The sequence below is a fragment of the Ornithorhynchus anatinus genome, chromosome 7 (genome assembly GCF_004115215.2).
Source record: "Ornithorhynchus anatinus isolate Pmale09 chromosome 7, mOrnAna1.pri.v4, whole genome shotgun sequence".
NCBI classification, from domain to species: Eukaryota; Metazoa; Chordata; class Mammalia; order Monotremata; family Ornithorhynchidae; genus Ornithorhynchus; species Ornithorhynchus anatinus.
Genome location: NC_041734.1, coordinates 66,709,429 through 66,729,206, shown reverse-complemented (window position 1 = coordinate 66,729,206; position 19,778 = coordinate 66,709,429). Strand labels below are relative to the sequence as shown.

At 52.7% G+C, this 19,778-nt stretch overlaps 1 protein-coding gene across 1 annotated transcript; it reads right to left on the bottom strand.

The window, feature by feature from the left end:
• Positions 1–2,236: 2,236 nt before the first annotated feature.
• Positions 2,237–6,192, bottom strand: ARMC12 (armadillo repeat containing 12). The gene is made up of 6 exons (XM_029069227.2): positions 6,003–6,192; positions 5,550–5,695; positions 4,442–4,576; positions 3,774–3,947; positions 3,172–3,243; positions 2,237–2,600 (listed from the first exon to the last, which is right to left on the bottom strand). Exons 1-6 carry the CDS (start codon positions 6,136–6,138, stop codon positions 2,268–2,270), a joined length of 996 nt encoding a protein of 331 aa, XP_028925060.1. The 5' UTR covers positions 6,139–6,192; the 3' UTR covers positions 2,237–2,267.
• Between the last annotated feature and the right edge of the window lie 13,586 nt (positions 6,193–19,778).

Here is a 19,778-nt window from a genome sequence, read left to right as displayed (position 1 = left end):
ACCTGGAGCCAGGACCTGAACCAGAACTGCAGCCAGGACCAGAGTCAGGCCCAGAGATAGGATGGAGCCAGCACCTGAGTCAGGACAAGAGCCAGAGCCAGGATCAGGGCCAGGATCAGAACCGGGACTGGAGCCAGGCCAGTTAATAATAATAATATTGGTATTTGTTAAGCACTTACTATGTGCCAAGCACTGTTCTAAGCACTGGGGTTGATACAGGGTAATCAGGATGTCCCACGTGAGGCTTACAGTTAATCCCCATTTTACAGATGAGGTAACTGAGGCACAGAGAAGTGAAGTGACTTGCCCACAGTCACACAGCTGACAAGTGGCAGAGCTGGGATTCAAACTCATGACCTCTGACTCCCAAGCCCGGGCTCTTTCCACTGAGCCACGCTGCTTCTCTAACCTGGAGCCAGGACCTGAACAAGAACCGCAGCCAGGACCAGAGTCAGGCCCGGAGCAAGGTTGGAGCCAGCACCTGAGTCAGGACAAGAGCCAGAGCCAGGATCAGAGCCAGGATCAGAACCAGGACCGGAGCCAGGCCAGTTGATTAGCTGCTGGCTGCTGTAGGCAGGGAGGGAAGGAGCTAAGGGACCTGACGCTGTGTGAAGGTGACAGAGGTGACGCCTGACCTCCCTGGGTGAGCGGCAGACACTTTTCTGCCGCCCACCTCCTCACCGTCCTCCGTTCTCACCTATCCCGCCATCGACCCCGGGCCACGTCCTCCCGCTGTCCAGGAATGTCCTCCCTCCTCATCTCCGCCAAACTAATTCTCTTCCCCTCTTCAAAGCCCTACTTAGAGCTCACCTCCTCCAAGAGGCCTTCCCAGACTGAGCTTCCCCTTTTCCCTCTGCCCCCTCTGCCTCCCCTCTACCCCCCCTTCACCTCCCCTTAGCTAAGCCCCCTTTTCCCCCCTTTCCCTCTCCTCCTCCCCCTCTCCCTTCCCCTCCCCTTAGCACTATGCTCATCCGCTCATTCTTATATATTTTTCATTACCCTATTTATTTTGTTAATGAGATGTACATCCCCTTGATTCTATTTATTGCTATTGTTTTTGTCTGTCTGTTTCCCCCGATTAGACTGTAAGCCCGTCAATGGGCAGGGACTTGTCTCTATCTGTTGCCAATTTGTACATTCCAAGTGCTTAGTACAGTGCTCTGCATATAGTAAGCGCTCAATAAATACTATTGAATGAATGAATGAATGAATGAATGAATGAATAGGGCTAAAATGGAGGAGCAGGGAAGGACCTGAGTATGGGGAGGAGGAACAGCGGGCCCCAGTAGCAGATAGTCTAAGGAGAAAGTAGCTCCTTGGTCGCCATGTCACCGATTCCAGTGTCCATCCTGGCTGTCCCTGAGATTGGCAGACTCCAGAGAGCAGTGGGTCTCGGGGAGAGTTGCCATCTGGCTCTGCTTTCCCCTGGGCCCAATCTCTTATCCTCGCAGATGATTGTTCACCCCACCCCTGTTCTCTTCCTTGGCCAAGTTCTCTGCAAACTCCCAAGAAAAATAATAATATTTGTTAAGTGCTTACTACGTGTCAAGCACTGTGCTAAGTGCTAGGCTAGATGCAAGATAATGGAGCTCACATCTAAATAGGAAGAACAGGAATTTGATCCTCCTCTAGACTGCAAGCTCTCTGTGGACAGGGGACGTGCCTACCAGCTCTGTTATACTGGACTCTCCCAAGCGCAGAGTACAGTCCTCGCCACACAGTAAGCGCTCAATAAATATGACCGATCAGTTGATTGAGTCTCCGTTTTGCAGACGAAGGAACTGAGGCCCAGAGAAGTGAAGTGTCTTGCCCAAGGTCACACAGCAACAAGGTTTAGAACCCAGCTCCTCTGACCCTCAGGGCCGGACTCTGTCCAGTAGGCCAGGTTATTTCTCTCCCCATCCCTGAGCCTCTTCTCCTGTGAACCCACAGTGACCCTACCCCTCCGTAGTCTTATTCCCCGGTGTGGGAAGCATCCTGATGCTGCTGCTCCCCATCCCTGACAGCCCCTTCGGCTCCCAAGGACATTACGGCTACTTCTACTTTCCGGCTGCTGGCCGTCCCACCTCAGTGTGGTGCCAGGCTGAAGAGAAGGCCCGTGTGGGCGGTGGCTGGCAAGCCGATCCTGCCCGGCGGGAGAGGAACGAGACGGTCTCTGGAAAGGTCAGGAGCTGCCTTTTGGAGGATCGGACTAGGGGTCCTTCCTCTCTCCCCCAGCCCGACAGAGCCCCACGGAGCCTCTCCCACATGTTTTATTTTATTGCGGTCTAGCGGGTGCCCCCGTCAGCGAGGAAGGAGGGGTCGACGGGGCGGGCCTGGGAGCCGGCTTCCGAAGGGAACTGCAGGCTGACGATCACCTTGCAGGCGTGGATTTGCACTTCCTCCTCCGGGTGGACCACCAGGGCCAACAGGCGGTCAGCCAGGCGTGAGGTATCGCCGAAGAGCGCGGCATGCAGGGACTGCTCGTTGTACTCCCACTGCACGGCCTGGTAGTGCGGCGACCCACGGCCCTCGCTCAGCCGCTCCGCCAGGACCAGGGCCTCGCAGAGCAGGCCGCCCGGCTGCGTCGGCTGGAACAGGTTCAGGAAGTCCGGGCGAACCTAAGAATGATAACGATCACGGTACGTGTTCAGCGCTCACTGTCTGCCAAGCACTGTTCTAAGCGCTGGCTTAGAAACAAATTAATGAGGTTGGACGCAGTGCCTGTCCCACAAGGGGCTCACAAGCTTAGTCCCCCTTTAACGGAGGAGGTTAACTGAAGCCCGGGGAAGTGAAGTGACTCGTCCAAGGTCACACAGCAGCCAAGTGGCGGAGATGGGATTAGAACCCATGACCTTTTGACTCCCGGGCTTGGGCTCTACCCACTAAGCCACACCGCTTCACTGCTTCACAGAAGACGAGGGGTGGTCAGAGGCACCACGAGACCACACGTGGATGGGGACCGATGGCCGGGACTTCTCTTCCCTGAAGGCTGGGTGAGGGCGGGGAGGGGGGGCAGCCCTTGGCAGGGCATGACTACTTGGGGGGCAGGGGACAGGGGCGGCCTCAGAGCCAGCCCCTCCAGCGACGGCCCCCATCCGCCAGTCCCAACTTGCGGACCTTTCGGGTCTGAGACGGGCACCCCGGGCCTCCCCGCCCCACTGCCCGCCCTGCCCCGGCATCGTGCCCTGCCTGGCAGTTGAGGATGTCGTAGAGAAGGTCGCTCTTCTGGGCCAGGTGGCTCAGCAGCCTCAGCGCTTGGACCTGTGGGAGAGAAGTGTCCGCTGTTGGAGCGGGGTGAGAGAGAGCCTAGTCAAGGAGGGAAAGGCCAGGTCCCAGGAGGGAGGGCCAGGGTGGGCATAATAATAATGAAAATAGTAATAATAATAATCATTATTATTATAGTACTTGTTAAGGGCTTACTATGTGCCAAACACTGTTCTAAGCACTGGGATAGATACAGGTTAATCAGGTTGGACCCAGTTCCCATCCCACATGGGGTTCACCAGCTGAGAAGGAGTAGACCTTAATGGATAGAGCCCGGGCCTAAGAGTCAGAAGGACTTGGGTTCTAATCCGGCCCCGCAACATGTCTGCTGTGTAATCTTGGGCAAGTCACTTCACTTCCCTGGGCCTCAGTTACCTCATCTGTAAAACGGGGATTAAGAGCGTGAGCCCCATGTGGGACAGGGGACTGGCTCTGACCTGATGACCTTGTATCTATCCCACTGCTTAGAAAAATGCTTAAGCGCTCAACAAGTACCTTTATTCTTCTTCTTCAGGCAGGGGAGTTACCTGGGCCAAGACGCTGCCCGTCTGCAGGATCTCCATGAGGGAGGGCATCACCCGGCGCAGCTGTGGGTGCGTGAAGTCAGGCAAGGGCAGGCCGTTGAGGAGCCTCAGCCCTGCCACATGCAGCTCTGGGTCCCACACGGAGGACAGCAGCTCCAGGACCTTGACCATGTGTTCCTGGTCCGGGAGGATGAGAGATGGAACAGGGGCTTAGGGATGGCCCGGCCCTGCCTGCATGCTGCAAGCCCCCTGGGGCACCCCAGAGTCCTCCAGACCGTCGGGACCAGGGCGAAGCCGGAGGGAGGAGGTAGGACCCTGGACCTGGTGCGGGACTGAGGCCTAGGGTGGAGAATGCTGGGGGCAGGAGGGGGGCGTGGAGGAGAAAGGTCAGACAATCATATTTATTGAGCGCTTCCTGTGTGCAGAGCACTGTACTAAGCACTTGGGAGAGTACCACAATAAAACAGACACATTTTCTGCCCTCAGCGAGCTTACAGTCTAGAGGCCTGGGGTGGAAGAAGGAGAGGGACCTACAGAGGGAAAGGGACCTACAGAGGTCAGGGATCGAGAACCGGCATCAGAGAAGTCAGTGGCCTCGGGGCAGGGGGCAGGGCGCCTCACTTCAAGGATGCCCCGCTCCTTCCCTCCCCCCCTCCCACCCCTTTCCCCACCTGAATTTTGAGTCTGAACTTGCGGATGCCCGCGAAGGCCTTGAGGGCGTTGAGGGCTTGGATCCGGACCCCCGTGTCCTTGTCGTCCAGCAGGGAGCCCACCAGCCGGATGTCCTCAGAGCTGCAGGCCGAGGCCTGCGGAGGCAAGGGCAGGGGGTTCCCCTGGACTCCACCCTCCTCCATCACATCTCCCTCTGCAATGGTTCTGATAGTGTATCCGTGGAGTTTTCTCGGTAGAATTACGGAAGTGGTTTACCACGACGTATAGTAGATGTTAACAAATACTACTCGTATCATTATTTTTATTAGGCGATTGAAACGCAGGTAACGGGTCCTGGTGCTTCGATCGTTTGAGTTACTTTGATTCATAGGACTTAGGGATTCGGTAACCAGATTGTGGGATGATTTGAATGGTACCAGTTTTGTTCCTTTCCTCACCGGTCCAGTGATTGCCCATCCACCTCCGCAAAAACAAAAACTCCTCACCGTTGGCTTTAAAGCCCTCAATCCCCTTGCCCCCTTCTACCTCACCTCTCTACCTTCCTACTACTACCCAGCCCGCACACTTTGCTCCTCTAACGCCGACCTTCTCACTGTGCCTCCATCTCGTCTATCTCGCAGCCGACCCCTCGCCCAAGTTCTGCCTCTGGCCTGAAACGCCTTCCCTCCTCAAATCCGTCAGGCAATTCTTCTCCCTCCTTTCAAAGCTTTATTGAAGGCCCATCTCCTCCAAGAGGCCTTCCCCGTCTAAGCCTTCCTTTCCTCTTCTCCCACTCCCTTCTGCATCATCCTGACTAGCTCCCTTTATTCATTTCCCTCCCAGCCCCACAGCACTTGTGTCTGTATCTGAAATTTATTTAGTTCTATTAATGTCCGTCTCCCCCTCTAGACTGTAAGCTCATCGTGGGTAGAGAATGTGGCTGTTTATTGTTCTATCCTACTCTACTAAGTGCTTAGTACAGTGCTCTGCACACAGTAAGCGCTCAATCAGTACGAATGAATGAATGAATGGTCAGCTGACCATTGCCTCTCTCCTCCCACTCCCCCACTGGATCCCCTCGACCCCGGGCTCTGGGGTCCCCTCCCCGCCGCCCCTCGCCGGACTGACCTCTGCCTCCAGCAGGTAGACGCAACGCGTGATGCTATGCAGGATCATGCTCTTGGAGTAATCATCCTGCTTCTGCTCCAGGGAGCTCAGCAGCCTCCTCAGCTCTCCCGAATCCCGGCCGTGCCGCTCCCGCTCAATCGCCAGGCCTGGGTCACCCCCAAACCCAGACTTCAGGCCGAGAGAGCTGGGGATGGCGGCCCAGACCCCCACAGACCCCTGTCGCCCCCAGGATATGAGCCAGGGAGAAGCTCTCTGTCCCTCAGATCAGTCCACGCACAAGCCTTGGCCTGGACTGACCAGAGGGGAGCAGGCGGGGAGGAACTGGTGGGGTGTCTGACGGCTGACCAACTCCTCCTGTCTGGGTTGCCACTCCTGATTTTGAGGGATATCATGAGCAGATGAGGAGCCCCCCTACCCTCAAGGCCCACCCACCGGTCCTCCCCCACCACTCACGGGCGATGCAGACGGGCGAGCTGGTCGGGCTGGGAGGCCGACTGTTCATGCCGGCCTGGATGGCTTTGTAGATGAGGTAGATGGCTCCCGCCCCCGTGGCGAGGCCCACCACGCCTCGGCGAATGGTCAGATCCATCGAGTCCAGCCGTAGGCTCTCCCTTCATGGGTGATTCGCCTGGGGCAGGGATTCTAGAATCCTTAGGGAATTGTGGAACCTCGGAACCCAGAACCGAGGTAACAAAGGGAGCAGGGGGTGGGGGGACAGAAGGGGCATGGGGAAGAGGTAGCTGAGCAAAGGAAATGGGGGAGGGGATGGACAAGCCCAGGGGAAGATTGAGGGGCCTGGGTGGGGGTGGTGAGGGGGGTCGTTTGAAAGAGATAAAGAGAAAAATTTTGAGGGAAGCCGGGAGGTCAAATAGAGACTTGGGACCAGCAGGGAAATTGAGAAGGAAGCAGAATAAATATGTATATGCATAAAATATACATATGTACCAAAGTGCTGAAGGTAGGAATAAGGCACATAAGTGTTTGGAGTAGGTGTGCAGTTGATAATAATAATAATGGTGTTTGTTGAGCGCTTACTTTGTGTCGGGCAATGTACTAAGCACTGAGGAGGATACAATCAAATCGGGTTGGACACAGTCCCTGTCCCACGTGGGGCTTAAGGTCTCGATCCCCATTTTACAGATGAGGGAACTGAGGCCCAGGGAAGTGAAGTGACTTGCCCAAGGTCACACAGCAGACAAGAGGTAGAGCTGGGATTAGAAACTATTACTTTCTGACTCCCAGGGCCGTGCTCTCTCCACTGCACCATGTTGCTTTCCCAATGAGAAGCAGCATGAGACTGAGGTGTTGGGGGATTAATCGGAGAAAACTTTCTCATTCAATCATATTCATTGAGCATTTACTGTGTGCAGAGCACTGTACTAAGCACTTTCTGAAGGAGGTAGGCTTTTAGGAGGGCTTTGGAGTTGAGGGGAGTGGTTCTGGCAGATCTGTGGTGTCGAGGAGTCCCGGGCTGTGGAAGCAGTGTGGCCTACTGGATAGGAGGAGGGCCTGGAAGTCAGAAGGACCTGGATTCTAATCCTGGCTCGGCCACTTGTCTGCTGGGTGGCTTTGGACAAGTCACTTAACTTCTCTGGGCCTCAGTTACCTCATCTGTAAAATGGGAATGAACACTGTGAGCCCACGTGGGACAACCTGGTTACTTTGTATCTACCCCAGCGCTTAGAACAGTGCTTGGCACATAGTAAGTGTTTAACAAATACCATCCTTATTATCGTTATTCTAAAATCCCACCTCCTCCAAGAAAGCTTCCTCAAATGATTCCCAACACCTCATCACGTCAGCCCAACAGAAAACCCACCTGCAGCCTTTTGGTAGATAGCTTTATTCAATTATTTGTTCATCTAGTTCATCTAGATCTATTTATTCTCACTACTGCTTCCTACTGTATCCTCGTTCTTCCTCCTGCTCCCACTATTTGGAAATCATTTCTGCTTACCTGCCTCTCTCATTAGATTATAAACCTCCCCGAGGGCGGGGACTGTATCTTTCGCTTCTGATGTTTACTCCCAAGTGTTACCTCACTGTACTCCTACTATAACTCAGCCTGCACACTTCGTACACTTTGTTCCACTAATGCCAACCTACGCTCTGTACCTCGATCTCGTCTGTCTCACTGCCAACCCCTCGCCCACATCCTCCCTCTGGCCTGTAACGCCCTCCCTCTTTATAGCCAACAAACCACCAGCCTCCCCGTCTTCAAAGCCTTACTGAAATCAAATCTCCTCCGAGGGACCTTCCTTGACTCCCTCGATCTCCCTGTTCTTCCTCCCTTCTGCATCCCCTGCGTTCTTGGGTCTGCACCTGAGAGGCGGCGTGGCGTAGTGGGTAGAGCGCAGGCCTGGGCGTCCAAAAGTCATGGGTTCTAATCCTGGCTCCGCCACTCAGAACGTGATGTTGAACCGTAGCCTGGCCTAGTACATAGAGCACAGGCCCGGGAGTCCAAAAGTCATGGGTTCTAATCCTGGCTCCGCCACTCAGAACGTGATGTTGAACCGTAGCCTGGCCTAGTGGATAGAGCACAGGCCCGGGAGTCAGAAGGTCATGGGTTCTAATCCCACGTCAGGTCACTTCTCTGGGCTTCAGTTGCCTCATCTGTAAAAGGGAGATTAAGACTATGAGCACTATGTGGGACAGGGACTGGGTCCAACCCATTTATCTTGTCTCTACCCCAGTGCTTGGAACAGTGCCTGACACATAGTAAGCGCTTAACAGATATCGAAGTACAGTGCTCTGCACACAGTAAGCACTCAAAAAATATCACTGAACCATTGATTGATACAATGCTCTGCCTATAGCAGGTGCTCCGTAAATGCTACTGACTGACTGATCCAATCTTCACCTCTGGAGGATACTGAAGCAGCATGGCTCAGTGGAAAGAGCACGGGCTTTGGAGTCAGAGGTCATAGGTTCGAATCCCGGCTCCACCACTTGTCAGCTGTGTGACTGTGGGCAAGTCACTTAACTTCTCTGTGCCTCAGTTACCTCATCTGTAAAATGGGGATTAAGACTGTGAGCCCCACGTGGGACAACCTGATTCCCTTGTGTCTACCCCAGTGCTTAGAGCAGTGCTCTGCACATAGTAAGCGCTTAACAAATACCAACATTATTATTAACATTATTATTCTACCAGATACATGGGGGAGTCCCACAGGCTCCTGGGTTCATTTCCCAGCAGGCCCCCCAGGCAGCTGCATACGTGTGCCCGCACTCGTAAGTAAACCGGGACCCCCTCATAAGTTTATGACTCCTCCCATGTGACTCAATAAAAAGAGCATGGGCTTGGGAGTCAGAGGTCATGGGTTCGAATTCCGGCTCTGCCACTTGTCAGCTGTGTGACTGTGTGCAAGTCACTTAACTTCTCTGTGCCTCAGTTCCCTCATCTGTAAAATGGGGATTAAGACTGTGAGCCCCACGTGGGACAACGTGTATCTGTATCTACCTGTACCCTCTGTCTACCCCAGCGCTTAGAACAGTGCTCTTCACATAGTAAGTGCTTAACAAATACCAACATTAATATTCATTCAATCATAGTTATTGAGTGCTTACTGGCTGCAGAGCACTGTACTAAGTACTTGGGAGAGTACAGTACAACATAAAGAGACACGTTCCCTGCCCAGCTTACCATCTAGAGGGCCAGTTGCTCAGCAGAAGGGCCGGAAATAGGGTCGGGCTTGACGTGAGCCAGGATCGGAGTGGGCTGAGGCAGGCTGCATCCCAGATTTCCAGCTCTTTAAAGAGCCAGGGTGAAGGGATAGTTTGAGCCTATCTGCCCCTGTGCTCTAAGGGAGGTTAGAGAATGACTATATCAATCAATCAGTCAATCAATCGTATTTATTGAGAGTTTACTGTTGGAAGAGCACACAGAGCAGAACACTCTACTAAGCGTTTAGGAGAAGGCAAAACACATGACCCCTGACCACAAGGAGCTTACAGTTCATAACCTTACCCTTCAAAACCTTCTTGAAGGCACATCTCCTCCAAGAAGCCTTCCCTGACTAAACCCTCCTCTCCTCTTCTCCCACTCCCTTCTGCCCCTTCATTTATCCTCCCTCCCATCCTCACAGTACATAGGTCTATAGCTGCAATTTACCTATTTATTTATCTGTTTATTAATATTAGTGCCTGTCTCCCCCTTTAGACTGTGAGTTCACCCTGGGCAGGAATGGGTCTGTTGTTATATTATATGCTCCCAAGCGCTTAGTACAGTGCTTTGCATGCAATAAGCACTCAATAAATACGATCGAATGAGTTCATACCGTCCTTCTTTTCCCTGTTCCTTCCAGGGCGAAGACCCCTGGATGAGAGTCTCTGTTGGGAAATAGGGCAGGGAGAGGACCGGGGAAGGCTTGGCTGCTTGACTGGAAACTGGGGGCTGGGAACAGGGCTCAGGGTCAAGGCTGAGCTGAGTAGGGGCATTCATCGTCCTGTGTGTGTATGTATGTCCGTTCCTTGGGCTGTGGTTAGTGTGAGCGTGGGGTGTCTATGTGTGTTTGTGTGCTTTGGTGTGTGTGTTTTTGTGTAGCAGCGTGATGTAGTGGTTAGAGCCCGGGTTTGGCCCAGACTCAGTCCCCCTTTTCCTCAGCTCCCCCTCCCTTCTGCATCACCCTGACTCGCTTCCTTTGCTCTTCCCCCCCTCCCCGTCCCACAGCCCTTATGTGTATATGTCTATATCTATAATTCTATTTATTTATATTGATGCCTGTTTACTTCTATTGACATCTGTCTCCCCTCCTCTAGACTGTGAGCCCACTGTGGGCAGAGATTGTCTTTCTTAGTGCTGCATTGTACCTACCAAGCGCTTAGTATAGTGGTCTGCACACAATAAGCATTCAATAAGTCCTACTGAATGAAGGAATGAATGGAAGTCAGGAGGTCACGGCTTCTAATCCCAGCTTGGCCACGTCTCTGCTGTGTGTCCTCAGGCAAGTCACTTGGCTCCTCTGTGGCTCAGTTACCTCATCTGTAAAACGGGGATAGAGACAGCGAGCCCCATTTGGGACAGGGACTGTGCCCAACCCGATTTGCTTGTCTAATAATGATGGCATTTGTTAATAATAGTAATAATGCTGGTGTTTGTTAAGCGCTTACTATGTGCCAAGCACTGGGGTAGATACAAGGTAATCAGGTTGTCCCACGGGGGGCTTACAGTTATAACGTCCATTTTTCAGATGAGGCCCACGGAAGTGAAGTGACTTGCCCAAAGTCTCACAGCTGACAAGGGGCGAAGCCGAGACCAGAACCCGTGACCTCTGACTCCCAAGCCCGGGCTTTTTCCACGCTGCTTCTCCAAGGACTGTTCTAAGAACTGGATCTACCCCAGCTCTTAGTCCAGCGGCCGGCACGTAGTAAGCGCTTACGATAACCATCATTATTATTTGGCGCACGCACGTGTGCGATGAACTGGCAGCGTGTCGTGGCCCCGTATAGGGTAGAGTGCGGCCTGGAGGGTGAGAACCCTCTTCCCCTCCGCCGCTGTGATCTGTGGCTGGGAACGCGGGCGGTGAAGCCCAGGCCACCCTTTCGCTTGACGTGGTCATTCGAGGAAGCCAAGGCCGAGGAGACGGGACGTCTTGGGAATTTTTCCAGGAGCAACTCCAGGAGGAAGGGAGAAGGGGAAGGGAGGGTGGGATGAGGAAGGATGAGGCTCGAGGGTGATGGAGGCCAGAAGAGGGCAGCAGGAGCTAGTTTAGTTGGGCCCGGTTTGGGTGGAGAAAGGCCACGGACACTGGACCAGTTGACCGGGCATTCGGTGGCCTGGGACCTCAGAAGGGGCCGGGAGGAACAAGGAGAACAGAGCAGGGAAAGCGCCTCTGTTTCTTTCTTCCTTCCCATTGATCTCCGTCACCCCCTCTGGACTGGAAGCTCGCTGTGGGCCGGGAATGCGTCTGTTTATTATTATGTCCTACTCTCCCAAGCGCTCAGTATAGGGCTCTGCCCACAGTAAGTGCTCCATAAATAATAATATTCATGTTGGTATTTAAGTGCTTACTATGTGCAGAGCACTGTTCTAAGCGCTAGGGTAGATACAGGGTAATCAGGTTGTCCCTCTCCCCTCTGGACTGGAAGCTCGCTGTGGGCCGGGAATGTTTCAGTTTATTATTATATTCTACTCTCCCAAGTGCTAAGCATAGGGCTCTGCCCACAGTAAGTGCTCCATAAACAATAATAATCATGTTGGTATTTGTTAAGCGCTTACTATGTACAGAGCACTGTTCTAAGCTCTGGGGGAGATACAGGGCAATCAGGTTGTCCCTCTCCCCCTCTGGACTTGAAGCTCACTGTGGGCCGGGAATGCATCTGTTTATTGTTATATCCTACTCTCCCAAGCGCTCAGTACAGGGCTCTGTCCACAGTAAGTGCTCCATAAATAATCATAATAATGTTGGTATTTGTTAAGCGCTTACTATGTGCAGAGCACTGTTCTAAGCACTGGAGTAGTTTCAGGGGAATCAGGTTGTCCCTCATGAGGCTCATAGTCTTAATCCCCATTTTACAGATGAAGTAATTGAGGCCCAGAGAAGTGAAGTGACTTGCCCACGGTCACACAGCTGACAAGTGGTAGAGCCGGATTTCGAACCCTTGACCTCTGACTGACTCTTCCAGATCCAGCCCTACTGGCCTTCTCCTCTCTGGCTTCCTTCCACTCTTGCTATTACTACTGCTAACTATTATTATTACTGTACTCATTAAGTGCTTTCTATGTGCCGAGCACTGTTCTAAGCATAGATACAAGTTAAACAGGATGTAAAAAAAATTAATAATAATAATAATGGTATTTGTTAAGCGCTTACTACGTGTCAGGCATTTTACTATGCGCTGGGGAAGATATAAATTTATCAGGTTAGACACAATTCCTGTCCCACATGGGGCTCATACTCTTGAAGCAGCGTGGCTCTGTGGAAAGAGCACAGGCTTGGGAGTCAGAGGTCATGGGTTCAAATCCCAGCTCTGCCACTTGTCAGCTGTGTGACCTTGGGCAAATCACTTAACTTCTCTGTGCCTCAGTTACCTCAACTGTAAAATGGGGATGAAGACTGTGAGCCTGACGTGGGACAACCTGATGACCCTGTATCTCCCCCAGCACTTAGAACAGTGCTCTGCACATAGTAAGCGCTTAACAAATACCAACATTATTATTACTATTATTAATCCCCATTTTACAGATGAGGTAACTGAGGCACTGCGAATGAAGTGACTTGTCCAAGGTCACACAACAGACACATGGCAGAGTCAGGATTAGAATCCAGGTCCTTCCAACTCCCAGGCCTCCTCCTATCCAGTAGGCCAAGGTCACGGGTTCTAATCCCAGCTCTGCCACCTGACCGCTGTGACCTGGGGCAAGTCACTTCACTTCTCTGTGCCTCGGTTCCCTCATCTGTAAAATGGGGATTGAGACTGTGAGCCCCATGTGGGACAGGGACTGTGTCCAACCTGATAAACTTGTATCTACCCCAGCGCATAGAACAGTGCCTGACATAGTAAGCGCTTAACAAATACCATTATTATTATTTTTTTACATCAGGCACTCCAGGCTGAAATGCCCCTAGAAGGAGAGGCTCGTCGGAGCATATCCAGTCTCAGCTGCCTGCCTGACCTGGCTCACAGATGACCCGGACCCCATGGACCCTGAGTAGGGACTAAGCCCTACCCTCTCATCCTCTCCACCTCTCCTCCACCCTGCCTTGTGCGTAGCCCAGATGGAAAGGGTCTCGCCTGTCTCTCCAGGCCCCCAGTGAAGCTGCCTCCTTTTGAGCTCACACGCTTGACTTTAAGCAGCTCGTCCTCCGAGCAATCGGCCATCCTCCTTGCTACAATCACGTCCTGTAGATTTGAGGCTCCTGATTGACTCAAAGCCCCTTCGTTCTCCTCCTCTCTAATCCCTTGATTCTCCATTACACACATCCCATGCCATCTTGTCCCCTCCACCCACAAACCAGGTCCCCCTTGCCGCACCCATTCACTCATGCCCGGGCCCTTCCCCTCCAGAACTTCCCCTTGCCACCCGTCCCTTCTCTCTGCTCCCTCTCTGCTCCTCCCCCTTCCCCCTTCACCTCCCCTCAGCTAAGCCCCCTTTCCCTCTGCTCTTCCCCCTCTCCCTTCCCCTCCCCTCAGCACTGTGCTCATTTGTACATATTTTTATTACCCTATTTATTTTGCTAATGAGGTGTCCATCCCCTTGATTCTATTTATTGTGATTATGTTGTCTTGTTTTTGTCCGTCTGTCTCCCCCGATTAGACTGTGAGCCCGTCACTGGGCAGGGATGGTCTCTATCTGCTGCCGAATTGTCCATTCCAAGCGTTTAGTCCAGTGCTCTGCACATAGTAAGCACTCAATAAATACTATTGAATGAATCACGCATCCCGCCCAGAGAACCCAGGCTTCCCAGCTTTCCAAATCATCATGGCTCAGTCGATAGGGCAAGGGCCTGGGAGTCAGAAGGACCTGGGTTCTAATTCTGACTCTGCCACATGGCTGCTGTGTGACCTTGGGTCAGTCACTTCACTTCCCTGGGCCTCAGCTACCTCATCTGTAAAATGGGGATTAAGACCATGAGCCCCATGTGGGACAGGGACTGTGTCCAACCTGTTTAACTTGTATCTACCCCAGTGCTTAGAACGGTGCTTGGCACATAGTAAGCCCTTAACAAGTACCATAATTATTATTATTATTATTATTAGGCTGAGGTGTGGTGGATGTGTGAAGCAACTGATGGAGATAATATTAATAATAATAATTGTGGTGTTTGTTAAGCACTTACTAAACACTGTACTAAGTGCTGGGAGAGAAGCAAGATAATCAGGTCCCACATGGAGCTCACAAGCTGAGAAGCAGTGTGGCTTAGTGGATAGAGCACAGGCCTGAAAGTCAAAAGGCCCGGGTTCTAATCCCTGCTCTGCCACTTGTCCGCTGGATGACCTTGGGCAGGTCACCTCACTTCTTTCCGCCTCAGTTCCCTCATCTGTAAAATGGGGATTAAGACTGCAAGTCCCACGTGGGACAGGGAGTGTGTGCAATCTGATTAGCTGGTAACTACTCCAGTGCTTAGTACGGTGCCTGACTGGAAGTGCTTAACAAATACCATTAAAAAAAAGTAGGAGGGAGATGGAAAAGGAAGGGGAACAACTGTCCAAATCCTGGGGGACAGGGGAGGGGATGCAGGCCGGGGCCGGAGAAGGGGGGAAGCGGAGGGGAGGAGGCTTAGGAAAGGGAGGGAGGCGTGAGAGGAAGAGGAGGAGGAGGGGGGCAGGCCCAGGCTCACGTTCTGCAGCTTTTCACTCTTCCCAGTTCTCCTTTTCCCCACGTCTCCCCGAATCCTCCCTCCCTCCTCTGCCTCTGGTTCTTCCTCCGCCCACGTGTCTGTGCCCCCTCCCCCCCACCCTTCCTCCCCCTTCCCTCCCCTCTCCCCCACCCCCCACCACACTGTATCCGGCACAAGATGTTCTTTCTCTCCCCGGCCCCGCCTCATGCCCAGTTCTCTCACTTTCACTTTCCCGCTCCATCTTCTTCACCTTGTTGAACTCCCTTCTCTCTGCTTCCCCCACCCCCCAGCTCCTCGGGGCCCCTAAAGTCCAGGCCCTGGGTGGGCGGGGGGGGGGGGGTGGTCTTCCCAGAAAGGGGGAACTGGGCATCCCAGGGTGGGAGTTTGGAGGAGTGGGGTTCGGGGAGGGGGGCCAAAGGAGCCTAAGGCCCGAGGGAAGCGGCAGCTGGGGATTGGGAAAAGGCCATCCGAGAGGGATGGGATGGGGGGTCAAGGGGAGTTCTGGGGGGCGGGGCGGGTGTGGGGAGAAAGATTGGGGAGCAGTAATTTGGCGGGCTGTCTGGAAAATGTCTCAGGCAAGATTTCTGGCTCTCTGGCCCAGTCAGGCCCTCCACCCCGCCAAGGTAGTTGGAGCGCGGTGGGTGAGGTCCAGACAGCTTCTCTAAGGCCCACGCCTGCCTCCCTCATCTCCCTAGTTGACTCCAGGGAGAGGCAGCTTTGAGGTCTGTCCTGCAGGTCCAGATTCCCTGGCCCGGTCCGGCCTCCCCACCCTCACCTCAGGGTAGCCGGAGTCCGACGGATGGGGCACAAACAGCTTTTCTAAGGCCCAGGCCTCCCCCGGGCACCTCCCTAGGCGACCCCAGGGAGGGGGTAGCGTTGAGGTCTGTCCTGTAGGGTCTCTACATCTCCCCCCCCCCTCCGTCCGGAGGAGCTGGTGAAATCCACCCCTTGCAAGGACCCACAATGGGAGGGGGGAGGGAGAGAGGGTCTGAAGGAGCAGAGCAGGACCCCCGCCATGGGCTCTGGGGAAATTAAGGCAGGAGTCCCACCTTGGTGAGTGGGTGAGAGGGTTAGGGTGGAGCTGGGGATGGGCTCGGATAGCTGGGTGGGGCCAGGCAGAAAGCCCTGAGAGCTCTGGGTGGGGAGTTTACATATGTGTTTTGTGAATGTGTGTGGGTGAGTGTTTGGGTACATCTCCGGGGGGGTGGGGGTTGGTTTATGAGTGTGGGTTTGTGTCAGAATGTGTGAGTTGGTTTGTGTGTAGAGTCACCTGTGAGTGTGCGCCTGTGTCACCGGGGACTGGAACTAATCAACCAGTGGAGACCACCTCCCACCCCAGGAAAAATCTGACCCACATCACCTCGGGCCACTTGCCAGAAAGAATCGTTCTTTCCACTACGCAGAGCCTCCAAGGGGAAACCCTGGACATTAGTAATAGTAGTAATGGAATTTATTGAGTGTCCTGCCGATGGCAGAGCACTGGACTGAATGCTTGGGAAAGTACGGCAGAAGCGACGATGTCTCTTCTAGAATACAAAGTCTGCTCCCGCCTGGTAGGTTAGAGAGGGGAAAGGGAGCGGGGTTCAGAACCTGGAAGCTAAAAAAGAAAACCCAGACCATGGGATGATTGCCCAGATTCACCGTACCCTAGGGTTGGCCAGATATGTGTCAGGGTTAGTCTGCGCGTTCATGCCTTTAGATGTCTGAATGCATGCGTAGCTGTGTGTGTGAGAGAGAGAGCTTGTGTGTTCACATATTTGGTGTGTATCTCAGTGTCTGTGCGACTCTTTGGTGGGTGTCCTGGTGGATGTCTGTGATTGCTCAGGTATGTGTGTGTGTGTGTGTGTTCATGTATTTGGTGTATGTCTCAGTGTCTGTGCGACTCTTTGGTGGGTGTCTCGATGGATGTCTGTGATTGCTCAGGTACGTGCGTGTGTGTGTCCATGTATTTGGTGGATATCTCTTTGGTGGGTGTCTGGGTGGATATCTGCGGGTGGGTGCGTTCAGATTTGCTTGTGTGACTGATGGCTAACGTGTATTTGTGACAGGGATTCTTAGTACCTAGCCTGAGGCCCCAGTTTCAGATGGTGCCCAAGACAGAGATGGCCAATTAGGACAGCAGAGTCAGGGCCGGCTGAGCCTGCCCAGGGCATTTCCTAGAATCCACCCCACCCAGCCCTGGCACCTCTGGGGTCCTGTCTGTCCCCTGCTTGTCCAAGCTCTGGGCTTGGTTTTCTCACCTGCTTCCTCGGGACCTCTGCCTACTGTCTGGACAAGGGGGGAGGGCTTCAGACTGCATTTTGCTTCGCTGACTTCCCCTTAAACTGTGAGTTCCTTGAAGACAGCCGGCCACGTCTTCTACTTTCGGCGTATCCTGCCAGGACCTAGTTCAGACCATGAAGCTTGGAGTAGGGCCGGGGCACTGTGGATGTGAGGGCTCGAGGTCGGACGGTTGGACAGAAGAGAGGCTTGTGTGATATTTCAGCCTCTCCTGGGGCTATCAAGCAAAGATTCCTCACTCTTAGCTTCAAAGATCTCCATCGGATTCGCTCCCTTTGCTCTGCCCCCTCCCCACCCCACGGCACCTGTGTATATATGTACATATTTGTGATTATAATTCTATATATTTTTATTAATATGTGTATATATCTAAAATTCCATTTATTTATAATGGCTACTGATGCCTGTTTACTTGTTTTGATGTCTGTCTTCCCCCTTCTAGACTGTAAGCCCATTGTGGGCAGGGATTGTCTCCATTTGTTGCAGAATTGTGCTTCCCAAGCTCTTAGTACAGTGTTCTGCACACGGTAAGTGCTCAATAAATACGATTGAATGGAATTCTATGCCTCAGGACTTGCCCTCACTGCTTCTGTCCCTTGTTCTCCAAAAATTTGAAGGGCTGAGGGGTCCTCCGTTCTCCAGGCCCTGAGATTCTGGTTTTTCCCACTTGCTACTCATTCAGTCGTATTTATTGAGCGCTTACTATGTGCAGAGCACTGTACTAAATGCTTATTCGCCCACTTGGAAAGGGGGCAGTTTTGACTTTGCACCTTAGCAAAGAAGCATGACGTAGTGGAAAAAGCATGGGCCAGGGAGTCAGGGGACTGTTGTTCTAATCCTGGGTTCGCCACTTGCCTCGTGTGTGATGTTGGGCAAATCAATTAATAAATCAATCGTATTTGTTGAGTGCTTACTATGTGCAGAGTACTGCACTAAGCGCTTGGGTGAGTACAATATAACAGACACATTCCCTGCCCACGACGAGCTTATAGTCTAGAGGGGGAGACAGATGATTCTATAAATACATAAAATTATGGATATGTACATAACTGCAGCGTGGCTCAGTGGAAAGAGCCTGGGCTTCGGAGTCAGAGGTCATGGGTTCGACTCCCGGCTCTGCCACTTGTCAGCTGTGTGACTGTGGGCAAGTCACTTCACTTCTCGGTGCCTCAGTTCCCGCATCTGTAAAATGGGGATGAACTGTGAGTCTCACGTGGGACGACCTGATGACACTGTATCTCCCCCAGCGCTTAGAACAGTGCTCTGCACATAGTAAGCGCTTAACAAATACCCATATTATTATAACTGCCGTGGGCTGGGAGCAGGGATGAATAGAGAGAAAGTCAAGGCGATGCAGAAGGGAGTGGGAGAAGAGGAAAGGAGGGGCTTAGTCAGGGAAGGCTTCTTGGAGGAGATGGGTCTTCAATAAGGCGTTGAAGGTGAGGGTCATCTGTGAGATATTTCATTCATTCAATAGTATCTATTGAGTGCTTACTATGTGCAGAGCACTGTACTAAGCGCTTGGAATGGACAATTCGGCAACAGATAGAGACAATCCCTGCCCGATGACGGGCTTGTTAAGCACGTACTATGTGCCGAGCGCTGCACTAACTGCTGGAATAATTGTGGTATTTGTTAAGTGCTTACTCTGTGCTAGGTATTGTACTAAGTGCTGGGGTGGCTACGAACGAATACGAAGGAGGGTGTTCCAGGCCAGAGGCAGGATGTGAGTGAGAGGTCGGTGGCGAGATAGACGAGATGGAAATACAGTGAGAGAGTCAGCATTAGAGGAGCGGAGGGTGCGGGCTGGGTTGTAGTAGGAGAGGAGCGCGGTGAGGTAGGAGGGGGCAAGGTGTTGGACTGCTTTAAAGCCGGTGGCGAGGAGCTTCTGTTTGATGTGGAGGTGAAAGGACACAGTCCCCGTCCCACCTGGGGCTCACAGTCTTCATCCCCATTTTACAGATGAGGTAAGTGAGGCCCGGAGACGTGAAATGACTCACCCAAGGAGCTGAGAAGCAGCATGGCCTAGTGGATAGTCATAAGATCTAAAGCCAGCTTTCCCACCTGTCTGCTGTGTGATCTTGGGCAAGTCATTTCACTTCTCTGGCCCTCAGTTCCCTCATCTGTAAAATGGGGGTTGAGACTGGCAGCTCAATGTGGGACAGGGACTGTGTCCTACCTGATTTACTTGTATCCACCCCAGCGCTTAGTACAGTACCTGGCACCTAGTAAATGCTTACCAAATAGTATTATGATAATTATTGATTGCCTAGGGACATGGAGGGAATAATAAGCAGCGTGGCTTAGTGGGAAGTGCCGGGGCTTGGGAGTCAAAGGACGTGGGTTCTAATCCCAGCTCTGCCACTTGTCTGCTGTGTGACTTTGGGCAAATCACTTCACTTCTCTGGGCCTCAGTTCCCTCATCTGTAAAATGGGGATGAAGACTGTGAGCCTCACGTGGGACAACCTGATTACCTTGTATCTACCCCAGTGCTTAGAACAGTGCTTGGTACATAGTAAGCGCTTAAAAATACCATTATTATCATTATAATGGCATTTGGGACAACCTGATTACCTGGTATCTACCCCAGTGCTTAGAATAGTGCTTGGCACATAGTAAGTGCTTAAAAATACCATTATTATCATTATAATGGCATTTGGGACAACC

What these genes read in the sequence shown, in the direction of transcription:
- ARMC12 (XM_029069227.2), bottom strand. Translation starts at nt 6,138, where the DNA reads ATGGATCTGACCATTCGCCGAGGCGTGGTGGGCCTCGCCACGGGGGCG. An exon ending in CTCGCCCGTCTGCATCGCCC is followed by an intron (nt 5,696 to 6,002) that starts GTGAGTGGTGGG and finishes GGGGTGACCCAG; the next exon opens with GCCTGGCGATTGAGCGGGAG. An exon ending in ACGACATCCTCAACTGCCAG is followed by an intron (nt 2,601 to 3,171) that starts GCAGGGCACGAT and finishes TATCATTCTTAG; the next exon opens with GTTCGCCCGGACTTCCTGAA.